Raw genomic sequence first — 22116 nt, 5'->3', positions numbered from 1 at the left:
ATGGGTCCCAGCTGGGCTGGAAAATTTCAGTTTTTCAAATTGGAAGTATTTAATTCATTAAGAGGAAATGAAATGATTCAATGATCAATCAAATATTTATGTAAACTTTGAGGGTGTCCTTTGAAGTATTACAATTCACAGAATCACAGAATTTACAGCACAGGAGGCCATTCAGTCCATAATTTCTGCTCTAGCTCTCCTGGAGGAGCAATTTACTTATTGCCACTCTCTTGACTTCTCCCCACAGCCCTGCACATTCAGCCTTTCTACATAACGATCCAATTTCCTCCTGAATGCCTCAATTGAACCTGTCTCCACCACACACAGGCAGTGCATTCCAGATCCCAATCACTGAGCGCGTGAAGAAGTTTTTCCTCATGTCACCATTGCTCCTTTTGCTAATTACCGTAAACCTGTGCCCTCTGGTTCTCGATCCTTCCACCAATGGTAACACTTTTTCCCTATCTACTCTGTCTAAATCCCCCAATTTTGAATACCTCTATGAAGTCTCCTCTCAACCTTCTCTTCTCCAAGAGGAACAGTCCCAACTTCTCAGATCTATGTAAATGGAGTTCGTCATCCATTCTCGTGAATCTTCGGCACTCTCTCTGATGTCTTCACATCTTTCCTAAAGTGTGGTGCCCAGAACTGGACGCAATACTCCAGTTGAGACCAAACCAGTTCAACATAACACCCTTGATTTTGTACTCTATGCCCCTATTAATAAAGCCTAAGATGCCATATGCTTTATTAACTGTGCTCTCAACCTGCAATGATTTGTACACATACAAACCCAAGTCCCTGTGCTTCTGTACCTCCTTTAGAATTGTACGCTTTATTTTATATTGTCTCTCTGCATTCTTCCTATCAAAATGAATCACTTCGCACTTCTCTGCATTAAATTTCATCTGTTACTTGGTCAGTCATTCCACCAATCTATGTCCTTTTGAAGTTCCACACTATCCTCCTCGTGGTTCATAATGCTTCCAACTTTCGTTTCATCTGCAAATTTTGAAATTGTGCGCTGTGCACTAAAGTCTAGGTCATTCATTTATATCCAGAAAGAGCAAGGGTCCGAACACCAATCTCTGGGGAACTTCCCCCAGTTCAAAAAACATCCATTAACCACTACACACTGTTTCCTGTCACTCAAACAATTTTGTATCCATGTTGCTACTGTCTCTTTTACTCCATGAGCAATAAGTCTGCCCATAAGTCTGTTGTGTGGCACTTCATCAAATTATTCATTTTAAACTTCCATTCCCCTTTAAGAGTTCTTTTAGGTGAAATTCTTCAGTCTGCATGTCAGCTCCAGCTTAAGACCATAACCTACTAGAGAATTGATTAAATGGAGTATAAACACTTAATCTCAATTCTCATCCATAAATCAAACTAATCCATATATTTTATTTCTAATCTAAGGCCCAAGTTCTTATTCCATGCTGCCAATCAAGTGTAATTATTTATACTTACAATTGATAATTTCATTGTACCTCAGATGACCTCAGTAACATTATCCACTTTATACCATTTTGGAACACCAGGCAGTTTTAATAAGGAAAGCATGGGGTATGTATTGAAGTAAAGGTTGGTATACAAATGGAAGTGTGACACTGGTTAGGTTCACTTTTCCTGGTGGCAGGGAGTTAGCAGGGGTACACGAGGGCCGGGGATGAGGAGAAATTTGTTGCATTACTGGTTTGCCACAAACTTCCAGCCTGTACTAAAGTCTTCTCCAACTAGTCTCAGCTAAAAAGCCAATGCAGGGGGAAAAGGTGTTCCCTGGCATTCAGAAGGTGAAAGGGGTGATTTGGTCGCAGCTTTCAAAATATTAAGGGGAACAGATAGAAATAGTTTCTGCTGATTGGGAGAAGTCTAGGAATAGGGAACATAGTCGAGCCAATGTTTCAGAAGGTTGGAAACACTTCAACATAAAGGATGGGAGAAATTTAGAACTTGGGTCAATTGTTAATTTTAAATCTGAATGACAATTCTTTGTTAAAGAAGTGTATTGAGGGATATGACACAAAGGAATTTATATGAAGTTAGGTTGCAGATCCATCATGATCTTAGTAAATGATGGAATAGGCTTGAGGGACTAAATGCTCCCATGCTTCTAAGAAAGAGGAAGCAAAGGATGAGAAACATTATCAAGGGCTCCCACTTCCCAATGCCACTTAATTCTGGGAAGTATTTTGTTCCAAGGACGGCATTTCCAGCTGGAAGGCAAGTTCCAGGTTAGCTGGGATTGGAAGGATTAATGAGTTTTACCATTGGTTCCTGGAGCTTTGCTTGATTCCCAAGTCTGAAAGTCATTCTCCAGAGCTTACCTCTGATGAAAGGCCACTGACCTGAAAGGTTAATGCTGCTTCTCTCTCCACTGTTGGAGCTGACCTGGGTATTTCCAGCATTTTGTGTTTTTATTTCAGATTTCTATCATCCATATTATTTTCTTTTGTCCTTCTATTCAGAGATGGGCAAGGGCACCAGCAATGAAACAGTTCTTGGATTAAGCTCATTCACCACCAGCAACCTGCTCCATCTCTCAGGTATACAATCATTTTTTTCCCTCTCTGACTTTCTCCCCTTACTCCATCCTCTCCTGCGGGCACTGTTGCACACTGTGGTAGGATATGTCACAGACTTTTCAATACTGCATCAAACAGGTTATGCTGAGCCCAAACTTTTCCTCGCCTAATGACCAAAAACTTACACTTCAAGTGTCACTGGAAAATGACAACAGCAAGGCCAGTAGCTCCATTTCCCCAACTATAGTGGCCTCAGTACTATCTCATTGACATCAGCTAGCTCTGTAGAGACTGGGGAATCATCTTGAACTGCAAGACTGAAATCTACACAATTACGCATTGATCACAACTACAAAGTACAACAATTCCAAACATATTTGATCCCCTTATCAATTTTTAGACCCATCCAGAGTTGTAGGCTCTCCAATGATTGGATATAGTTTCACTCTGTCTACTTTTTCTGTTCCCTTTAATATCTTGGTTGCATAGGAGCAGAGCAGAGACACAATGTTAGGTTTTTGCTGCCAATCTGAGAGCACTTAATCCTGACTTGTTACTGTTTTTTAAATTCTTTCATGAGATGTGGGTGTCGGCATTTGTTGCCCATCCCTAATTGTTCTTGAACTGAGTGGCTTGCTAGGCCATTTCAGAGGGCAGTTAAGAGTCAATCACATTGTGGGTCTGGAGTCACATGTAGGCCAGGCCAGATAAGGATGGCAGATTTCCTTCCACATTAGTGAACAAGATGGGGTTTTACAACATTTGATTATAGTTTAATAGTCACCATTATTCAGACTGGCTTTCAATTGCAGAGTTTATGAATTAATTGAAGTTAAATTCCACTGGTTGTTGTGGTGGGATTTGGACCCGTGGTTACCAGGGCATTAGCCTGGCCCTCTGATTAGTGGTCCAGTAACATTATCACTATGTCACCATCTTCACCATTTGATGTAGTTTTCCCATAAGACATGGATGATTGCAAGCATCATATCACCATACTGCAGGACAATGGACTGAGATCAGAAAGTTGCCAAAACTTGAAGTCAGAGATGAGCCAGGACTTCAAGGCCTTAAGCACTGCTGCCTAATCAGTGTTAGTGCTTGTCGACTAGTAACATTCAAGGGTCTGCTTCACAGGGACACTCCAACAGTAATCAAGTTAATTACAGTTGAGCAAGGCCCCCGTGCCCATCTTAAATCATCTAACCGGAAAGCCTTAAAATTCTTCCCACTCCCACTTCAACTGTTTCTTAAACAATTCAGGCATTTTTGCCTCCACTACTCAGAGATCATTCTACATGCTGATGCTCCCTTGTATGAAGAATCTCCTGACAAGAATTCTAAATTTATTGGTTTGACTCTATGCCTCCCAGTCCTACTCAAGCCATTTCATTTATTGGAAATTTCCAGATTTACCCTTTCCTCTACCTTACATACCTCTATAAGGTTGTCTCAGATATACCTCTAGGTTAAAATCTTTTCTGATAACTCAACAATTGAACGCGTCTCTCGTGATTCGGTGATCAGAACTTGGCACTGTACTAAGACAGTCTAACCTCAATACTGTAGCTTGATCATAACTTAATCTGACATATTATCCCATGCTGCACTTGCTCTGTGTAGTATTTTGCACAAGATGTGTTCGCAAATTTTTGCTTCAAAGGAAAAATAAATCTGATTCTGAAAACAGGAAAAATCCATTAACTCTGAAAAGACTATCAGTTCGATGCTCACCAGTTGCACCTCCCCATCTTATCTCTCAAACTCCTTCTCTCCAGAAACACATCTTAATGCTTCTACAGCCCATGTACACTGTCTGCTTCGATGGCCTTTCTTGGTAACTCATTCAACAATAACTTCATTACATTAGCGCTCTGGGTTTAAAGAGTTAAATTATGCAGGCAGTACGGACTAGGGTTATACTCCCTCAAGTATAGAAGATTAAGAGGTGATCTAATTGAGGTGTTTATGATGCTATGTTGATAGGATGGATAGAAAGAAATTATTTCCTCTGGTGAGGAAGTCCAGAACAAGAGGACATAGCCCTAAATTAGATGTGTTGTCAGTAAGCACTTTTATACAAAGGGTAGTGGAAATCTGGAATTCAATCACAACCCCTCCTCCCCCTACAAAATGCTATGGAGAGTGAGGGTCATTTGAAAACTTCAAAACTGAGAATCATAGATATTTGTTAGGTAAAGCTGTTAAGGGTTATAAAACCAAGGTGGGTAGATTGAGATATGATGCAGATCACCTGAGATCTAACAATGTTGGATGAGGCTTGTGGAGTTGAATGGCCTCTTGTTCTCTCTTATATTCTTCCTTTCTACTCATGCGTTTCTCAAAAAACATGCTCACCAGGATGTCAGAAAAACACAACAGCTGGTTGTGAGAAATTTTTTTTTAAACGATGTACTCACTGCCAACTCCAAAAAAAATGGCCAGTAGCAAAATTATAGGTATTGTCATTTCAAAAATGCGCTGTATTTGAAGAGCCTCCAAAGTTCAATGCCACAGCAGATTACTGGGATTACAGCACAGAAACAGGCCATTCGCGCCATACTAGGGTTCATATTCCACATAAGCCTCCTCCCAACCCATTTCATCTGATCCCATTAGCAGAACTTTCTAATCCTTTCAACCTCAATTGGCAGTTGCAGGTCTGTCAGGAGCAGAACAGGGCTTGAACAGAAATATTCAGCGCAGTAAGAGGGGAGTGCTGCACTATTGGAGGTGCCATCTTTTGAATGAGAAGTTAAGTGGAGGCACTGGCTGCCCTTTCAGATGGATGGAAAAGACCCCATGGCATTATTTTGGAGCAGCAGCATGGGCTTAGCCTCAACTGGAACAGTGTGTCCAGTTCAGAGCACCATACTGAGGAAGGATGTGAAAGCATTAAAGAGGGTGCAGAAAGATTTACAAGAATGGTTCCAGGGATGAAGGACTTCAGTTATGTAGATAGTTTGGAGAAGCTGTGGTTTTTCTGCTTGGAGAAGAGAAGGTTGAGGGGAGATTTGACAGAAGTTTTCAAAATGAGGGGGGGTCTGGACTGATTAGACAGGGAGAAACTGCTCTCATTGGCAGGAGGGTCAAAAACCAGTGGACACCAATTTAAGGTGAATGGCAAAAGAACCAAAGACAATGTGAGGAAAAATATTTTTACGCAGCAAATGGTTAGGATCTGGAATGCACTACTTGAGAGTGCATGCAGGTAGATTCAATCGTGGTTTTTGAAAGGGAATTGAATGATTACCTGAAGAGAAAAAAAAGGACTATAGGGAAAAGGGGAGTAGGACTAGTTGAGTTGCTCTTGCAGATAGCTGGCACTGACAATGGGCTGAATAGCCTCCTTTTGTGCTGTTACTACTATGATTCTAAGAGCAAGGAGTTCTCCCTGGTGCCTGGTCAATATTTACCCCTTAATCAACATCACCTTTTAAAAAGATTACGTGATCATTATCACACTGCTGCTTGTCAGAGTTTGCTGCACACAAATTGGCTCTTGTATTTCCCATTACAACAAGGACTATATTTCAAAAGTATTTCACTGGCTGTATAGCTGTTTGGGAGGTCTTGATCGGTAAAGCCACTATAGTGATGTAAATTCTTTGTTTTTCTCCTTTTACTGACATTACTGACAAACCAAGTTCTCCATTTCAAAGAAACACAGGCCAGCTTTAAAAGGACCAATTTGTGTTGCATACTTACGTCTTTGATGTGCTCATGTCAACAGGTTCATCACCGGCCTGTACTTCTACTTTGATTGTTGCTTTCACTTCACCCGGCCCCTTTAACAACCCAGGAGTCCGACCACCACCCCGATCGACAGGTTCTGTTTTAATTCTTATCTCCCCTTTCACATCGTCCAGTTCACTGTCCCTATCAGTTCCTCTGGAACATTCCATTTTTGGTTTCTTCATATCCACATCATTATGCAGGCTTTCTCGCTCCAATGCTCTCTTTTGGCTCCGTGTTCTGTATACCTCGTCTGTCATAGCAGAAATATCTGTCGATATAAGAGGGAAAACGAAGTATTTAGGAGCTTCAATTTCTCTACCTAGCATTACGCAGGACTAGGAACTCATTTTCTCCCCCCAAACTTCTTGCTATGGTACCCGAGATGGGTTAAGAGAGAGTTGTAACAAGGGGACTGAAGCACTAGAGATGTAAAAAATAGGTATGATACCAGAACTGAAATTACAACTTATCAGACAAGTCTTCTCTAGAAAAGAGATGGCTGAGGAGCAACCTGATAGAGGCCTTTAAGATTATGAGAGGATTTAATAGGGTAGACTTAGAAAGGATGTTTCCAATTATGACAGAATACTACAGTACAGGAGGCCATTGGGCTCATTGAGCTTGTGCTAATTCTTTCAATCCAGGTACTTCCACTCCACCTGTTCTTTCCCCACATCCTGAAAATTGTTTCTTCTTCAAGTATGTATCTAATTCCCTTTTGATGGTTATTTTTGAATTCAGATCCGTACCCTGAATCAGTGCATTTCAAATCCTAACCAATCATTGCATAAAAGTGTTTTTCCTCATGGCATCCCTGATTCTTTTGCCAATCACCTTAAATCTGTGCCCACTGGCTATTGACCTACCAGCCATTGGAAAGAGCTCCCCTTTATTTACTCTTACCAAAACTCTCCAAGCTCTCCTCTTAAGCTTACTAAAGAGCAAAATAATGCGGATGCTGGGAATCTGAAATAAAAGTGGAAAACACTAGAAATACTCAGCAGGCCTGGCAGCATCTGTAGAGAGACAAATAGGGTTAACATTTCAGGTCAGTGGCCTTTCATCAGAATTTCTCAATCTTCTTTGCTCTCAGTCTACATAACTGTCTACATACCCTTATCCCCATAACTACTCTCGAACCACAGATTGGCATTTGAAGCCTTCTCTGTGCAATGTGGCAATGTATCTGGACATTGCCTCCACCTATGCAACCATCAGGGGGACAAGAAGCAAAAAAATTCAAAAATAAACTAACAAAATTCCTTAAACAGGGAGTGACCATTTCCTCTGTTCCAGATAAAAATCCTCAATTCATGTCAAATGGAGGCCAAGGTTAATCTAATTTCATTTAAAAATTTTAATTTAGCAAAGTTTTCTGATGGTTGCTCGATTTCCTCTATTACTGAAGATCTTAATAGATTAGCACTAATGAAGCTCAGTCCTGCTAGTTACTGCATCATCTCATCCATCCCAAATGCAATTATGGTATTGGATTCCAGCTATTTTAACAATCACATCTGATTCCCCCCATCTTCCCACAGAACATTCGCACAAAGCAATTCTAATTAAGACTGCGCTCACAGACGAGACTGCAACCAAGAGTCGAGAACTGCTCATGTGTTACAGCATTGGTCATTTAAAAGCAGCATCATCACAAAGGCTATTTAGCTTATTGATACCAATGGGGAAATTCAGAAGGAGCTTCTTTACCCAGAGTGATGAGAATGTGGAACTTTCAACCACAGGGAGTAGTTGAAACGAACAGCATAGATGCAATTAAGGGGAGGTTAAATAAACATGAGAGAGAAAGGAATGGAAGGTTATGCTGACAGAATTTGATAAGAAAATATGGGAGGAGGCTCAAGTGGAGCAGAAACACCAACATGGACTGGCTGGGCCGAATGGCTTGCTTCTGTGCTATATTCTAAGTAATGCTTGGGGGCAAGGGGGAATCATCCTTAAGCCAATGAGTACTCAATCATCTTAAAATGCTTCTACCACTAGTGACAGGTGTACCCACCAGTACCTTACCCTAGGTGTTACAGAGCTCTAAATATTTCACCCAGAAGGATCCCAGATTGGAAGGACACAATCTATAATGGATGAAAGGCAAAATGCTGGAAATGTGAAAAAAAAACAAAGTGCTCAAAATACGCAGCAGGTCAGGCAGCAAATGAGGAGAAAAAAAGGAGCTAACTTTTCAGGTCAACAACGTTGCAACTCTCTCCACAGATGTTGGGCATTTTTAGCATTAACTATTTATATACCTAATCTTGCACTGTTGGTTGTCTCACTGTTCAAAATGGGCACAACAGGAAAGATTTATCGACCCAACATCAGACTTGGCTAAAATCCTAGTGACAGTGCTGCAATAATCAGCCACATTTTCCCAATCCGCACACAATTTGCTACACATGTAGGGTGGAGTGAAGGCAAGCACAAGAATTTGGCTGTGGTCCTTTTTGCTAAGCAACGGCAACTGCAAGGAAGCCTGTGCGTGTGGATGTTCATCATTGTGGTGTTGCACTCAATGTTCCTTCTAACTTCTGCTTATAATGCGCAGCTCGTTTGATGTACTGCACAGTCTCTAAGACTGATGCATGGCTGCACATACGCATCCATAAATGAAGTGTTGCTTATGCACATCCTGTTTGTTCCCTGTGTTGCTTACTCGTGCAGCCTAGCGGGACCACTGGTCAAACCCTGCAGGTGTGACAAAGGCCCAGTAATGTTCACTGTGTAAAGAAGAGCACCTAGGGTACTGGAGTGCGCTGGTAACCAGGAGAACACACCAACAAACATCCACTCCTTCAGGGGGCCAAGTCAGGAAACTGGATAGGAAAAGAGAATTCAGTAAAGCAGATATAGAGGCACTGGAGAAGATGCAAAAAAAAAAAAAGGATTTATCAGCATGATACTAGAACTGAAAGGCTGAACAGGCTGGGCTCTTTTCATTAGGAAAGAGAAGGCTGGGGGATGACCTTCTGTTTTCTAATGAAAAGAGCCCAGCCTGTTCAGCCTTTCAGTTCTAGGAGTTCTTATAATTAAAGATAGATGTAGAGAAGAAGTTTTAACATATGGTGAAGACCAGAACTATGGCCTATAAAAATAAGGTAATCACTGATAAATCCAATAGGGGATTCAGGAGAAACTTCTTTATCTACTGTGGTTAGAATGTAGAATTCGCTAACAAAGGAAGCAGTTGAGGCGAGTAACACAAGTGCCTTTAAGAGAAACATACAGAAGGGTATGTAGATAGGATAAGGTGAAATAGGATTGCAGTCAGCTTGTGTGGTGCATAAACGCTGACACAGACCATTTGGGGTGATTTCCCTGTTTTTGTGCCGTAAATTTCATCTAAGAAAGAAATCAAGTTACAAGTACTTTCTTGCCCAACCATTAGTCTTTGAGCAGGATCATTTCAAGACTGATAAAAACAAAAAAACTGCGGATGCTGGAAATCCAAAACAAAAACAGAATTACCTGGAAAAACTCAGCAGGTCTGGCAGCATCGGTGGAGAAGAAAAGAGTTGACGTTTCGAGTCCTCATGACCCTTCGACAGAACTGGTTCTGTTGAAGGGTCATGAGGACTCGAAACGTCAACTCTTTTCTTCTCCGCCGATACTGCCAGACCTGCTGAGTTTTTCCAGGTAATTCTCATTTCAAGACTGGCAGCTTTAACCCAATCTTTCCAATTACCATTCATGGCCCCTCACCATGGTGCACAGCTTCAGTTCCTATTTGGGCTGCTGCTGAATTAGAACTTTACTTGAGAGAGCTTTGACCATTAGCAACACCAAAGCAAAAGAAATCGCACAGCCGCCTTTAAACCAAAACATCACCCTCTGCTTTTGCCAACAAGCTAAATAAAGCATCTTTTCAGGCTACAGAAATAATTCATTTTTGATTCACAAATATTTCCCACTTCCACCAATATTATTTTGGATGGAAATTCACATATCAACTCAATTGAGGCAAGGTTAGCGATGATGTAGTCGGGTGCGTCACCCGCGCCAGGTAAAGTTGGGCTAGGAAAACCCTTCCCACTCCCAGTCACTATCCAGCACTACACCCTGCAGCTGGAAAGTGCGCAGGCATCTGACGGCAAAGACAGGACTGACTGACTGGCTGGTAGTGTGTTAACACTCACTGCCCGGACTCTGAATAAGAACGAGCACTTGGCTGAAGCACCAGAAATGGACTTGAACACAAATCAGCACTTAAAGAAAGTCAGGGACGTGGAGTGGCAATGCAAAGGTACGGGCAAATAAATATTCTGTACAAGTTGCCCGCTGACTAGGTCAAACAATGTTAACATCAGATTTCAAGTTGAGAACTGACTTTTGTAACTATATGTTTAAATGGACCACTTCCATTGTTAAGAGTTAAGTTTGCTGACTTGAATACTTTTCAAAAGTTTTTAAACAAATTTCTCACCAGCTTCAATTGGCCAGAACCTGCCCACCAGTGTGAACCTTGTACAGAAGTAGCATTTAACCTGGTGAGATGTGGTTTCTGGGGCGGACTGAGGGAGCGTCACTGTCTAGTTACCTGCACTCATCTGATAAATGGCTGAGTCACATTTGATCTCATGACATCACTTGGTCTCCACACATGACCCTTCCCACAATTCCAGGCGACGCACAAAGCACTTTCCAGAGAACCAGCTTGAACTGGCTCCAGACGGAGCTGAGTGCTGTTAACCCCTTGCACCCCTGCACACATGCCACACACATACACACAACAAACACAGGATTCATGCATGCGTATGTACACATGCATCCCACTTGCATCTTCTTTGCATGTACAACTCGCACACAACCCCCAAGCATGCACACACTATCCCCCCCAAATGTAACCCCCACCCACCTACCACTCCCACACATACATACACACAAAGCAGTTTCAATGCCTGTCTGATGGCAGGCTGACATTCCAAAATATTAGTCTGCTACTGTACAAGCACCCTCAACCTTGCTCTCCCCTGGCTGTATACTACACTTAATTTTTACTCTGAGTGTTTCTATAACTTTTGACAACTACACCACTTTTGTTTCAAATAAAAAGCAATGGGTTGCATTGGGGTTGTGGGGGACGGGCAGCGGCGGGGTGTGTGTGTGTGTGTTAGTCGAGCATTTCTTAGCTTCCTTGTCCAAACTTTCAAGGAGCGTTTGTCGTCTTTGTGGGCAAATTTGAGATATTTCCTCTCCCTTCAACATAGAAGTACATTTCACACTTCCTCTCCTCATTCAGAGAGTGCACTTTCAGTTCATTGAGTAAAAACCATTTTGGCAATTTTTTTCTTTCCAATTTAGAGAATCTGGACCGCTGGCTGTGCTTTTCCTTTTGCCTAGCCCAAGGACTATAAATGCCATCAAAGAACATCTAACGCAACTAATGCACAATACAGGCAGAAAACAGAAACTAAGGAAAAATGCTTTTTTTTAAAATGGGAAAGCGGAAGACAGATGACATTGAGGGTCAAGTGGGGGGAGGGGGGGTGTAGGAAAAGCGGGGAGCAGAGGAAGAGGACCGGGGTGTGGGGGCGAATGAAGAGGAAAGGAGCATGAGGGTGAAAGAGTGTGAAGGAAAGAATCAGGGACGGCACAGTGCACAGCTGAAGGGAGACAATGCACCTGTTTTGACTCAAACTTCAGCAATCAAATATTTAACATTTCCCTTACTCTAGATGTAATGTTCAGCAGCACTTGGATGAACAGACATATCGGTTGGTTTAACCTGTGTGAAGAACATTTTTATTCAAATAAAGACGTGAACTATCCCCCTTCTCCTTCCCAGTGATGCAGGACTCAGCATAACATACTAACCAGTACTGTTAACCCCTTGCACCCACAGAGGACACCTGGTGGCCTCCTTGGCATGCAGCCATTTGTACAATGCAGTACCAGTCTCAAATCAAACAGTGCCTGTTCTCATCAGTATAATGCTGTTCAGAATTCATCCTCTGTCTCTCTAGTTGTCCCTCTGAACCCAGGCAACTTCGGAACTCAGTCCCTTTCAGTGCCATTTTCCTATGTGAAATTATGCCCTACTGGCTGAATGTGCTTCACAGAGGATAAAGCAGAGTGCTAGGTCCTTGCTTGGGCAACTCAAAATCAAATGTTGGAGCTGTATTCAAACAGGCATTTTATGTACTTTTCATGCTCATCTGTTACTGATAACCTATACAACCTTTGCCGGTTAATTTCCTCACTTTCATTTTTGAATTGCAACCTGGAACAGTCAAGTTAGCTACCAGAGATTTCCAAGGCAGTTAAAATCCAAATAAAGCAAAGTGTACTCAATACTAAAGATGGGGGTGGGGCTGTGTAAGCAGGTAAGGTAAGCAGTGCAGTGTCCTTCATTAGCTGCGTTATTAGCTCTCAGGTCCAGTTTCAAGACAGATCACATTGTGTCATTTTGCACATCCTGAGTAGGTGTTTTCCAGAAACCAAATCACACAATAGTCAAAAGTCCAAATGGGTGTGGAAAATGGGAAATGAAGAAATATAAATGACTATCAATTCAATTGTAGATGCATCTCTTTGATCATATTTGGTTTTAGCATACAAGAACGAACCAAGATATTTATGCTATGTATACAGGCCCCACTAGGTATGTAAAAGCAAGGCTGCTTGGATATGTAAACTATCAATTCAGATGTTACACAATTCTGAACAATATTCCACTGCAGGCACAAAAATCAAGTGAGTTTTGTTGGGTTTTAAAAGGAGGAATAATTCAGTGGTCTGAAACAGCTGAACTTTGGAAGACATGTTAGGACATTGTGATCCTATTTGATTTGAACTATAATTTCACATGGGGCTAGGCTCAAAGCTTTGGTGTTAATCCTTTCAATATTCATGCTGATCCTTTGTCAGACTGGGAGCAAATGTGGGAGTTTAAAAATATGGATTGAAGATTTTCCATTCTACCACCTCTCTGTAACTCAATGGTGTTAAAATCAAAATTCATGACACTCTTCTTCAGCAACTCATTCTTCCAGGACCTTAAAGCTGTCGAAATCTTTATAGCTCCCTCAGTCTTCCCTCCATTATAATATTGGGACATTTTAAAATCCAAACTAGTGCTACCAAATTACTAGTTCCTGGTTGCTCATTTTAACTTTGATATGCTGCAACACGGCTCTTAATCTTTCAAAATTAATATGCTGTCCAGTCCCAATAAATAAGTGTTCAATTTCAGACAAATCAAACTCAGAAATTCCAGTTCTGGGTTTTCCTAATAGTTTGTTAATAGCAATACATAATTTAGTCACCTGGACTATTTTGTATGTTCAATGCATAATATTATTTGCCAATTTAAAAAAAGTCTGATTAATTGGTAGGGAAGGTGCTAATGAGATAGTTTTGAATGTTTCCTCATCAAGTGTAAATAATAATCAATTCAGTAGTTTCTCTTCATTATTGTGTTGAAGCATTTGATCTTTTTCTGACCGAACATTGAAGTGTTTCATCTTTTTCTAACCAAACAGTCGGAAATAAAACAGAGTTAAACACCTAAAAGGCAGGTTTGCTTTTCCAATAGAAGCATCTGAAGAAAAAGAGCCACATAAAATCAGAATACAGAGCAGCTAGTTTAAATCAAGCAGAACAATCCACTGAAATGGGGCAGGATAGCATATTCATTATTTTTATGTTAATACAGGAGGAAAACTTGTACTGATAGAAATAAGCGTATCTAAACAAAACTATTGTTGATTTATCTGACCTTACTGTGGAATAAGGCAAAGCTGAGTCAAGCTAATTTTCCATATCTAGAGCCAATTCTCTCTGAAGGTACAGTGAATAAATAAATGTGGTCCAGGCAATAACATCCCTATGTTGTGTCATCATTCAAGTAAGTACAAGGCAGTCAACTCAGAAAAGGAAGATGCTCTGATCTCTTAATGGAGTGACAACACCAAGGAAACCAAGCAGGTATTTACAGCAGACTTGAATCCCTATTAGCAACAACTTGCACTTATATAGAGCATTTAACATAGTAAAACATCCAAAGGCACTTTACAGGATCGTTATCAAATTAAATTTGACATTGAGCCACAAGGAGATATTAAGGACCAGTGCCCAAAAGCTAGGTTTTAAAAAGCATCAACTTGGAGCTAGGGCAGCAATTTTAGATGATCTCAAGCTTACATGGGTGTAAAGTGGGAGTTTGGTCAGGACAGCACTGGGATAATCAGATCTAGTGATAACAAAGGCATGGACAAGTGTTTCAGCAACAATTGTGCCAAGGCGGGCGGAGTAGGGCAATGTATCAAAGGTGGAAAGGGATGGTCTTTTTGATAGTGCCATTCAGGTCAGGAAGTACAGGTTTGAGTTCAGCACTCTGTTAAGTCAGTTAATCTCTCCTGGGGCAGCAGGAGGGTCAGAATAATTAACCACAGAAGGGTTAGGGACCGAGGCTGGAGGGGGAAAAAATAAATTAACCGGATACCCCATTCACTACTGTTAACCAGTGACCCATGCTGTACATGTACACACACCAGGTGAGGACAGTATCAAGCTGGGGGGATGGTTCCACAGGCAGTGGTATGTCAGTATTCTGTTTTAAAAAAAAGCCCATATTTCAGGCAAGCTCAAGTTAGCAAAGAATGGCAGCCTTTTAATCATACAAGTCATAACAACACATGCACATCCCAGTAAGCATGAATGCTAACTTTACCCTTTGGCCTAGCTGGAAAGGAACAGAGTCGGGGTAGCATTACGATCAGTCAACTCAGCACAACTTATGGATTGACCTTGACCTCCCTGGTTTGTATGGATGAATGACACAATAGATGCTGATATTAAATAAGCAATTTTACATGTCATTTTTCTAAATCAGTGTTGTCCAATACATTGTCCCCGATGTGGTAAATTGGGAATCCAGATCTGGCTAATTGCATTTGATTAGTTAAAAAAGAGCTATAAGCATCAGCCATCATCACTTGTACTGTGATCTTATTACTTGTATTAGCATCACATGTGAATGTGGACTTTAAACTTTGTTGGAATTTGTCAGTAAAATGGTATAGCTATAGTCAGAAGATGCAAGTATTTTTGATTGTTGTGAGTGCTTTAGTTGCTTGGTTACTAAATGGAGGTAGCTGAGGGGGAATCTAACCAACTCCCCCTTTTTACATTCAATGGCATTACCACCTCTAAATCCCTCACAATCAACATCTTTTGGTGGTGGTGGTGGTGGTGGTGGTGGTGGGGGGGGGTTACCAAACTGAACTGGATCAACAATATAAATTGAATGGCTACAAGAGCAGGTCAAAGGCTGGGAATTCTGCAGTGAGTAACTCACCTCCTGACTCCCCAGAGCCTGTCCACCATCTACAAGGTACAAGTCAGGAGTGTAATAGAATACTTTTCATTTACCCGGATGATTGTGGCTCCAACAACACTGAAAAAACTCAACACCATTCAGGACAAAGCTTGTTTGGCACCCCATCCACTACCTTCAACATTCACTTACTCCACCACTGATGCACAGTGGCAACAGTGTACACCATTTACAAAATGCAGTGCAACAACTGACAAGACTCCCTTGACGCACCTTCCAAGCCTGTGATCTCCACCACCTAGGAGGACAAAGGCAGCAGCCGCATGGGAACACCACCACCTGCCAATTCCCCTCCAAGCCATACACTACCCTGCCTGGGAACCATATCATCGTTCCTTCACTGTCATTGGCTCAAAATCCTGGAACTCCTTTCCTAACAGCACTGTGGGTGTTCCTACACCAGATGAATATAGGAGTTCAAGAAAGTAGCTCACCATCACCTTCTCAAAAGCAGTAGGGAATGGGCAACAAATGCTGGCCTAGCCAGCGACACCCACTTTCCATGAAAGCTTAAAAATGTTAAGTAAATATTAAGTGAAGTATATTTACCTGAATTATATTATTGTGTGCAAGGTGTTTTCCACTAAAATTACTGCATATGGCTAAAACATTTGATGTAGCCACACCCTGTGGCAAGTCAGTGATTTTTATTGGACAGCCACTGTCTTAAATCTAGTCCATGTTTTGCAATTTTAAACTAAATAAACATTATTAACCTCACTCCTCCCATGTATACGAAACTTAAAATACTACTCACTTTGCACTTGGGAAGGAGACAACATCAAATTGAAGAAAAAAAGACAACACCTTAGCGGGATGAGGAACAACCAAACAGCCTATAATTTTTGATCATAACCTCAGCCATTCAGGTCAGATTCACAATCCTTGTGCTGTCTGCTTACAAAGAAATGCTGCTGCCGAGCACTTCAAGCAAGGTATTTAAGAGGGTGCCATGTTGTACAAATGGTGAATTGAGTTAAATAATTGCCACCATACATACACCCATCCAAAATCAAAATTGGCCAAGAAATTTCTTAGATTGGTATAAATGGTAGGGGTTTGGGGGTGTGAAGACAGGAAGGAGAGCAGAAGGATTAACATCAAGGAGGCAAGAGTGGGAAAGAATGAGAGGGAAAGAGGATGTTCGGATGAAACTGTAACACACATAGAATGGGAAGAATGAAATAGTCAGTGGACCCAAGTACGGAAGTCTCAGCAGCAAGTTCCATCAACAATAATAGCACCAAGTTGGCGGAGTCCTGATGGACATATTTGCCAGACTAAACCTGCAGCAGGTGGTGGGAGAACCAGCAAGAGGCAAAAACCTACTTGACCTCGTGCTCATCAATTTACCCAGCATAGGTGCATCAGTCCATGACAGTAATGAAAGGAGTGACCACTGCACACTCCAAGTAGAGAACAAGTTCCATCTTCACATTGAGGACATGCTCCATCATGTTTTGCTTGGCACCACCACTGTACTAAATGGTATAGAAATAGTCGTTTGGTAGCACAGAACTTAAGTATTGCTGAAAAAAGAGACATGCCGTCAAAGCTTTTCTCTTGCACTCATCAGTATAGATACAAGGATACCAAATTTCAAAGGGAACAGTAATTTATACTCTATGAGAAAAGGGTACTGATTGGTTGGCATGTGCACTCTAATAGATCAAGGCATTGCCATGGAGAATGCATCAAGGAACAGTTATCCCCCAAGCTTTTGTTTAAATTCAAAGAAGGCAAGCCAACTCGGAATGGTCAAGGCGTTGCCATGGGAAACGCAGCAGGAAACTTTGTCCTCATGCCTTTGTTTAACTGAAAAAGGTGCTATGTCTGGACATGTTCTTTCTGCTTGCAGAGGTCAGGAGGACAACTGATCCCTGGTGCATTTTTCATGGCTACACCTCGACCAGTGTCTACTGGTCAACCAATCAGCACCATTTTCTCATGCAGTATGAATTGTTCCCTTTCAAATTTGGTATTCTTGCATCTGTCTTATTCAGTGCAAGACGAAAAGCTTCAACAGCATGTCTTTCTTTAGCAATACTAAATGGGATCAATTCAGGCCAGATCTAGCAACTCAAAACTGAGCAACCATGAGCTGTTACAGGTCATCAGAAGCAGAAGAACTGTATTCAACCACACATAGCCTCATGTCCTGTCAAATCCCTCATTCTACCATTACCATCATGTCAGAGGACCAATCCTGGATCACGGAGGAGAGCATGCCAGGAGTAGCACTAGACATACCTAAAAATGGTGAAGGTGCATAGGACTACCTGCACGCAAAACAGCAAGAACAGCATGTTAAAGAAAGAGCTAAGCGATCCCACACTAGGTGAAACTATCTCTTGGTGCATTCCCCTGACAAAGCCTCGATCAGAGTGCATGTGCCAACCAATTAGCACCCTTTTTGCATGCAGTATAAATTATTGTTCCCTTTGAAATATGGTATTCTTGAATCTATCCTGATGAATACAGGAGAAAAGCTTTGACAGCATGTCTCTTTTTTTAGCAATACTAAAGTTCTGTACAACCAAGCAACTATCTCTGTACCATTTTGTACGGTGATACAACGCTGGCATTTACCTGACAATGTGAAAAATTGCCCAGCTATGTCCTCTCCAGAAAAAGCAGGACAAATCCAATGTCCACTGATCAGTCATACATAACACAAGGGAAGATGCTTGTGACTGTTGCAGACCAATCATTTCAGACCCAGGATATCACTGCAGGAGTTCCTCTGGGAAATGTGCCAGTCTCAACCACCTTCAGCTGCTTCCATAACAAAATTAGAAGTAGGGATGTACACTGATGACTCTCACTGAGGAACTGAGAGTAGTATTTGAAACTTCTCAGTTACTAAAGCAGTCTGTGCCCACATGTAGGAAGACCTGGCAGCATTCAGGCTTGGGCTGATAAGTGGCAAGTATCATTCATATCACACAAGCGCCTTGCAATGATCATCTCCAACAACAGAGTCTAAACTATCTCTCATTGGTATTCAATGACATTATCATCACTGAATTCTCCCACCATCAACATCTTTGGCGGGGGGTGGGGGGCGGTCACCACTGTGCAGAAATTAACTAAATCAGCCATGCAGTGGCTGAAGAGGTCAGAGGCTGGGAATTCTGTGGCAAGTAATTCATCTCTCAAATCCCCAAAGCCTTTTGAATCTCTACAAGGCACAAGTCAGGAGCCTCATGAAATACACTCCATCTGCCTGAATGACTGCAGCTCAAGAGGCTCAACACCAAACAGGCCAGTGCAGCCCGGTTATTCAGCACACCATCCATCGTCTTGAACATGCTTTCCCTCCACCACCTACACACAGTGGCAGCAGTGTGTACCATCTACAAGTTGTACTGCAGCAACTCTCAGGCTCTTTCAATGGTACTTTCCAAACCAGCAACCTCTACCACCTGGAAGAACAAGGGGAACTGACGCATGGGAACTCCACCACCTGCAAGTTGCCCTCCAAGACATATATCATGCTTACTTAGAACTATATCACCGTTCCTTCACTATCACTGGGTCAAAATCACAGAACTTTCTTCCTAACAGCACTGTGGGTATATCAACAACACATGGACTGCAACAGTTCAAGGATGTAGCTCACCACTGCCTACTCAAGGGCAATTAGGTATGGGCAATAAATGCTGGCCTTGCCAGCAATGCACACATCTCACACGAATGAAAAAAAACAGGATCAGGAGTAGATTTGGCACAGGGAAAATTCTCATCAGTTAGCTCCCAGCATAACATCAGTTTTTAAATTCTAGACGTACCAAAGTTCAAGGAGTGGAATAGCTTCAATAATGAGTGAAGCTGGAGCCATCCACTTTCCCTCTCCCCTGCATGTGAACCATGAGACAAGATCTTTATGCTGAATAATTGCACAAGTATTTCACCAGCAGGAGCCATTTTTTAACTGGAGCAGTTCTGCTCTCATTCTGGGCAATTGACTGTGCCTTTAGTACTGTCAATGTATGCCTAGATAGTTTTTAATGAACATTTAAATTGAATAAAGTAATGAAGGTCACGTGATTAGCAACTTCAAGAACATTTCTCCTATGCTAAAGGTATTCATGTGTTATAGCCATGTAATAGGATTTTTAAAAATCCTTGCCACTGACAAGCAGTTCCATGGGTACAATGCTTTCCAAAATATAGCTTAGGGCAAAGAGGAAGAGAGAATGGATTGGTTAAGGTCACCCTATGACAATTGAAAAAACAAAGCAAAATTTGAGGGTGAGAAAGAGAGAGAAACTAAGCCATAGAGCTCACTGCATAGTTACACTCCCCTAATTCCTCACACCCCTTCAATCATTCTTCCATGGCACCACCTCAGACTTCAAGTACATTGTTCCAAATGAATTTTCTTAGTACTGGCCCTGGAGAGCCAAAGTCAAAAAACTACATTGCACAAGCAGCTCTGTGTCCAGCTACAATGGAACTGCAAGCTTGTTAGGGATTGCTCAGTCTTGCAGCCAAGAGACCCATTGATATGAGATTGTTGTTTTTTAAACACACATCAAAACACTATTCAACAGTTTTGTCTGGTTCACTATTACACCACACCATTATGGAACATAGTGCCCTTTCACAAACCAACGACTGGAAATTGCACCACATAATACTTCCAGAGACATTAATATTAGTATACGTTCCTCTCAATATTGTCTAACTCATCAGAATCCTTAGTCTGAGTTCTGCAGGCTGTGTAAAATGCAGGAGGCCTAGCTGCTAGTGTAGCTTCACCTCAGGATGCTTCCTTCATGAGCAGAATTCCCAGGTCTGGCACAGCAGCATTTATAGGCTAAATGGCCAATCGCACTGCACTTCAAAGGAGGTTCTGGGACCCACAGAACATGACATATAGGGCCCCGTTGCTCCACACTGATGGTAATTTGTGTATATTGGCAGATTTGCTATGCAAGGGAGTGCACAGGCAAATAAATCAAAAGTAGTTTTGAAGAAATTGGCTTTTGAGTGTAGAGCTACAATAACTAGGTGAGGTCATAAACCGCAGGGGCCAAACTCAGTGAGGCGCTGCACCCTTGTCAAGATATAAAATAAATCAGCTATCACTAATTTAGCTAACTTCTTGCAAGTACCACCACTTTGGACACAAACAAATACAAAATACACTCATCACTCACTCACCTGGCAAGTCTTGTAGAGCCATTTCCACAGGCAAAGGGCCTTGATTTCCAGAGTAGCTATTGCCCCCCCTAGTTTGAAAGAGAAAAAATAAACTTTAGCTCTTTGACAGGGATATTTGCAATTTTCTCTTTGACAGATAGTCAATACAAGATGATTACCGATATAACAGGGGCTCTACATAGCACTCCCAACTCACCACAGACCAAAAGTCAAACCTGGGATCTTGCTACTCCAGACTGTGCCTTCCCTACTCAGATATTGTAGAAGTTTGCCTGAAGTTCTAAAACACTCAAAGAGTTCTATAAATGGTCTTTCAGGAACAAATTAATGAAATACCTATCCAATGGCTTGGTCACATGGCCTTGTAGGAAAGCCTGTGATTTAGTCCAGTAGACAAAGAGTATTAAAATACAAGCACTTTAAGTGGCAATAATCTAAGTCTACTGTCTTGGAACACTGCAAAAATGGAGCGTCCATCATTAAGCATTTAATCAAAGGAGAAAACACTCCCCAAAAAGAGCTTTTGGAAAATGGTGAATTTTTTTTCCTTCTCTTACAATGATCTCATGTCTGTTGATATTAAAGTCTATTCTCTAATGTAGGAGAAATACTTCATGAGAAAAAAGAGAGTTAATATATGGGTGATGAGCAGCCAGAGATCTTTGGGTCTGACTTAATGGTCTTGAACTTCATAGGAAAATTGAAAATTTGGGCCTATGGACAGTGGGGAGGGGGTGAGGGAGGTGGGGCAAAAAAGGATAGGAGTGTGGAGAGAGGTATATCTTAACCATCCTTAGCAATTCTTCATAGATAATCATGTTCCCCTCATGATTGCTTCAGGAATTTCTGAAGAAATTTCCAACAGTTCTTTTCCCTGAAATTGGTCACAGGTTCTCTTCCTGAAGTTTTGCCTCCCTTAGGAGTTTGTTGGTAGTGATTGTGAGGGCACTACACAAGGAGATCTGCTGGTATTTTCACCCTTTTCCACTAAACTACCTCCTCTATTCCCTGCTTCCAAACACAATATAATCTTTATTCATAAGGACAGGAATCTTCGCTGATAATAAGTGATGTGAACTTACTGGTCATCCCATGAGGAATCACACTTAATGGAGCTGCAATGCTGTTACAGATCTGATCTTGCCCAACCATCAGTTGAGGCTGCATTGCAAGCATAGTGTTCAGTCACATGGCTGGTTCAAAACTCACTTTTTGTGGACATTGTCAGAGGCAATGCAACATTAAAGAAAGATGGGCTTAGTGAACCTGTCAACAAGCAATAAAGTTATGGAAAGCACCCAGACTTTGTTCTCTAGTCAGTTGTTAGGT

At 41.6% G+C, this 22116-nt stretch overlaps 1 protein-coding gene across 10 annotated transcripts in view; it reads right to left on the bottom strand.

Annotated features, from left to right (window-relative positions):
- Positions 1 to 22116, bottom strand: part of gatad2ab (GATA zinc finger domain containing 2Ab) — a 125807-nt gene that overhangs the window by 47799 nt on the left and 55892 nt on the right. For all 10 annotated transcript variants that reach the window (XM_041204343.1, XM_041204348.1, XM_041204340.1 and 7 more), the window contains exons 2-3: positions 20788 to 20855; positions 6237 to 6534 (exon numbers count right to left, since the gene is read on the bottom strand). In XM_041204343.1, coding sequence (XP_041060277.1) covers positions 6237 to 6534; positions 20788 to 20809 — 320 coding nt within the window. In that variant the 5' untranslated portion in view covers positions 20810 to 20855. The remainder of the gene's footprint in view (positions 1 to 6236; positions 6535 to 20787; positions 20856 to 22116) is intronic.

This window comes from Carcharodon carcharias, chromosome 14, assembly GCF_017639515.1.
Source record: "Carcharodon carcharias isolate sCarCar2 chromosome 14, sCarCar2.pri, whole genome shotgun sequence".
Classification (NCBI taxonomy): domain Eukaryota; kingdom Metazoa; phylum Chordata; class Chondrichthyes; order Lamniformes; family Lamnidae; genus Carcharodon; species Carcharodon carcharias.
This window is presented reverse-complemented; position numbering and strand designations above follow the sequence as displayed.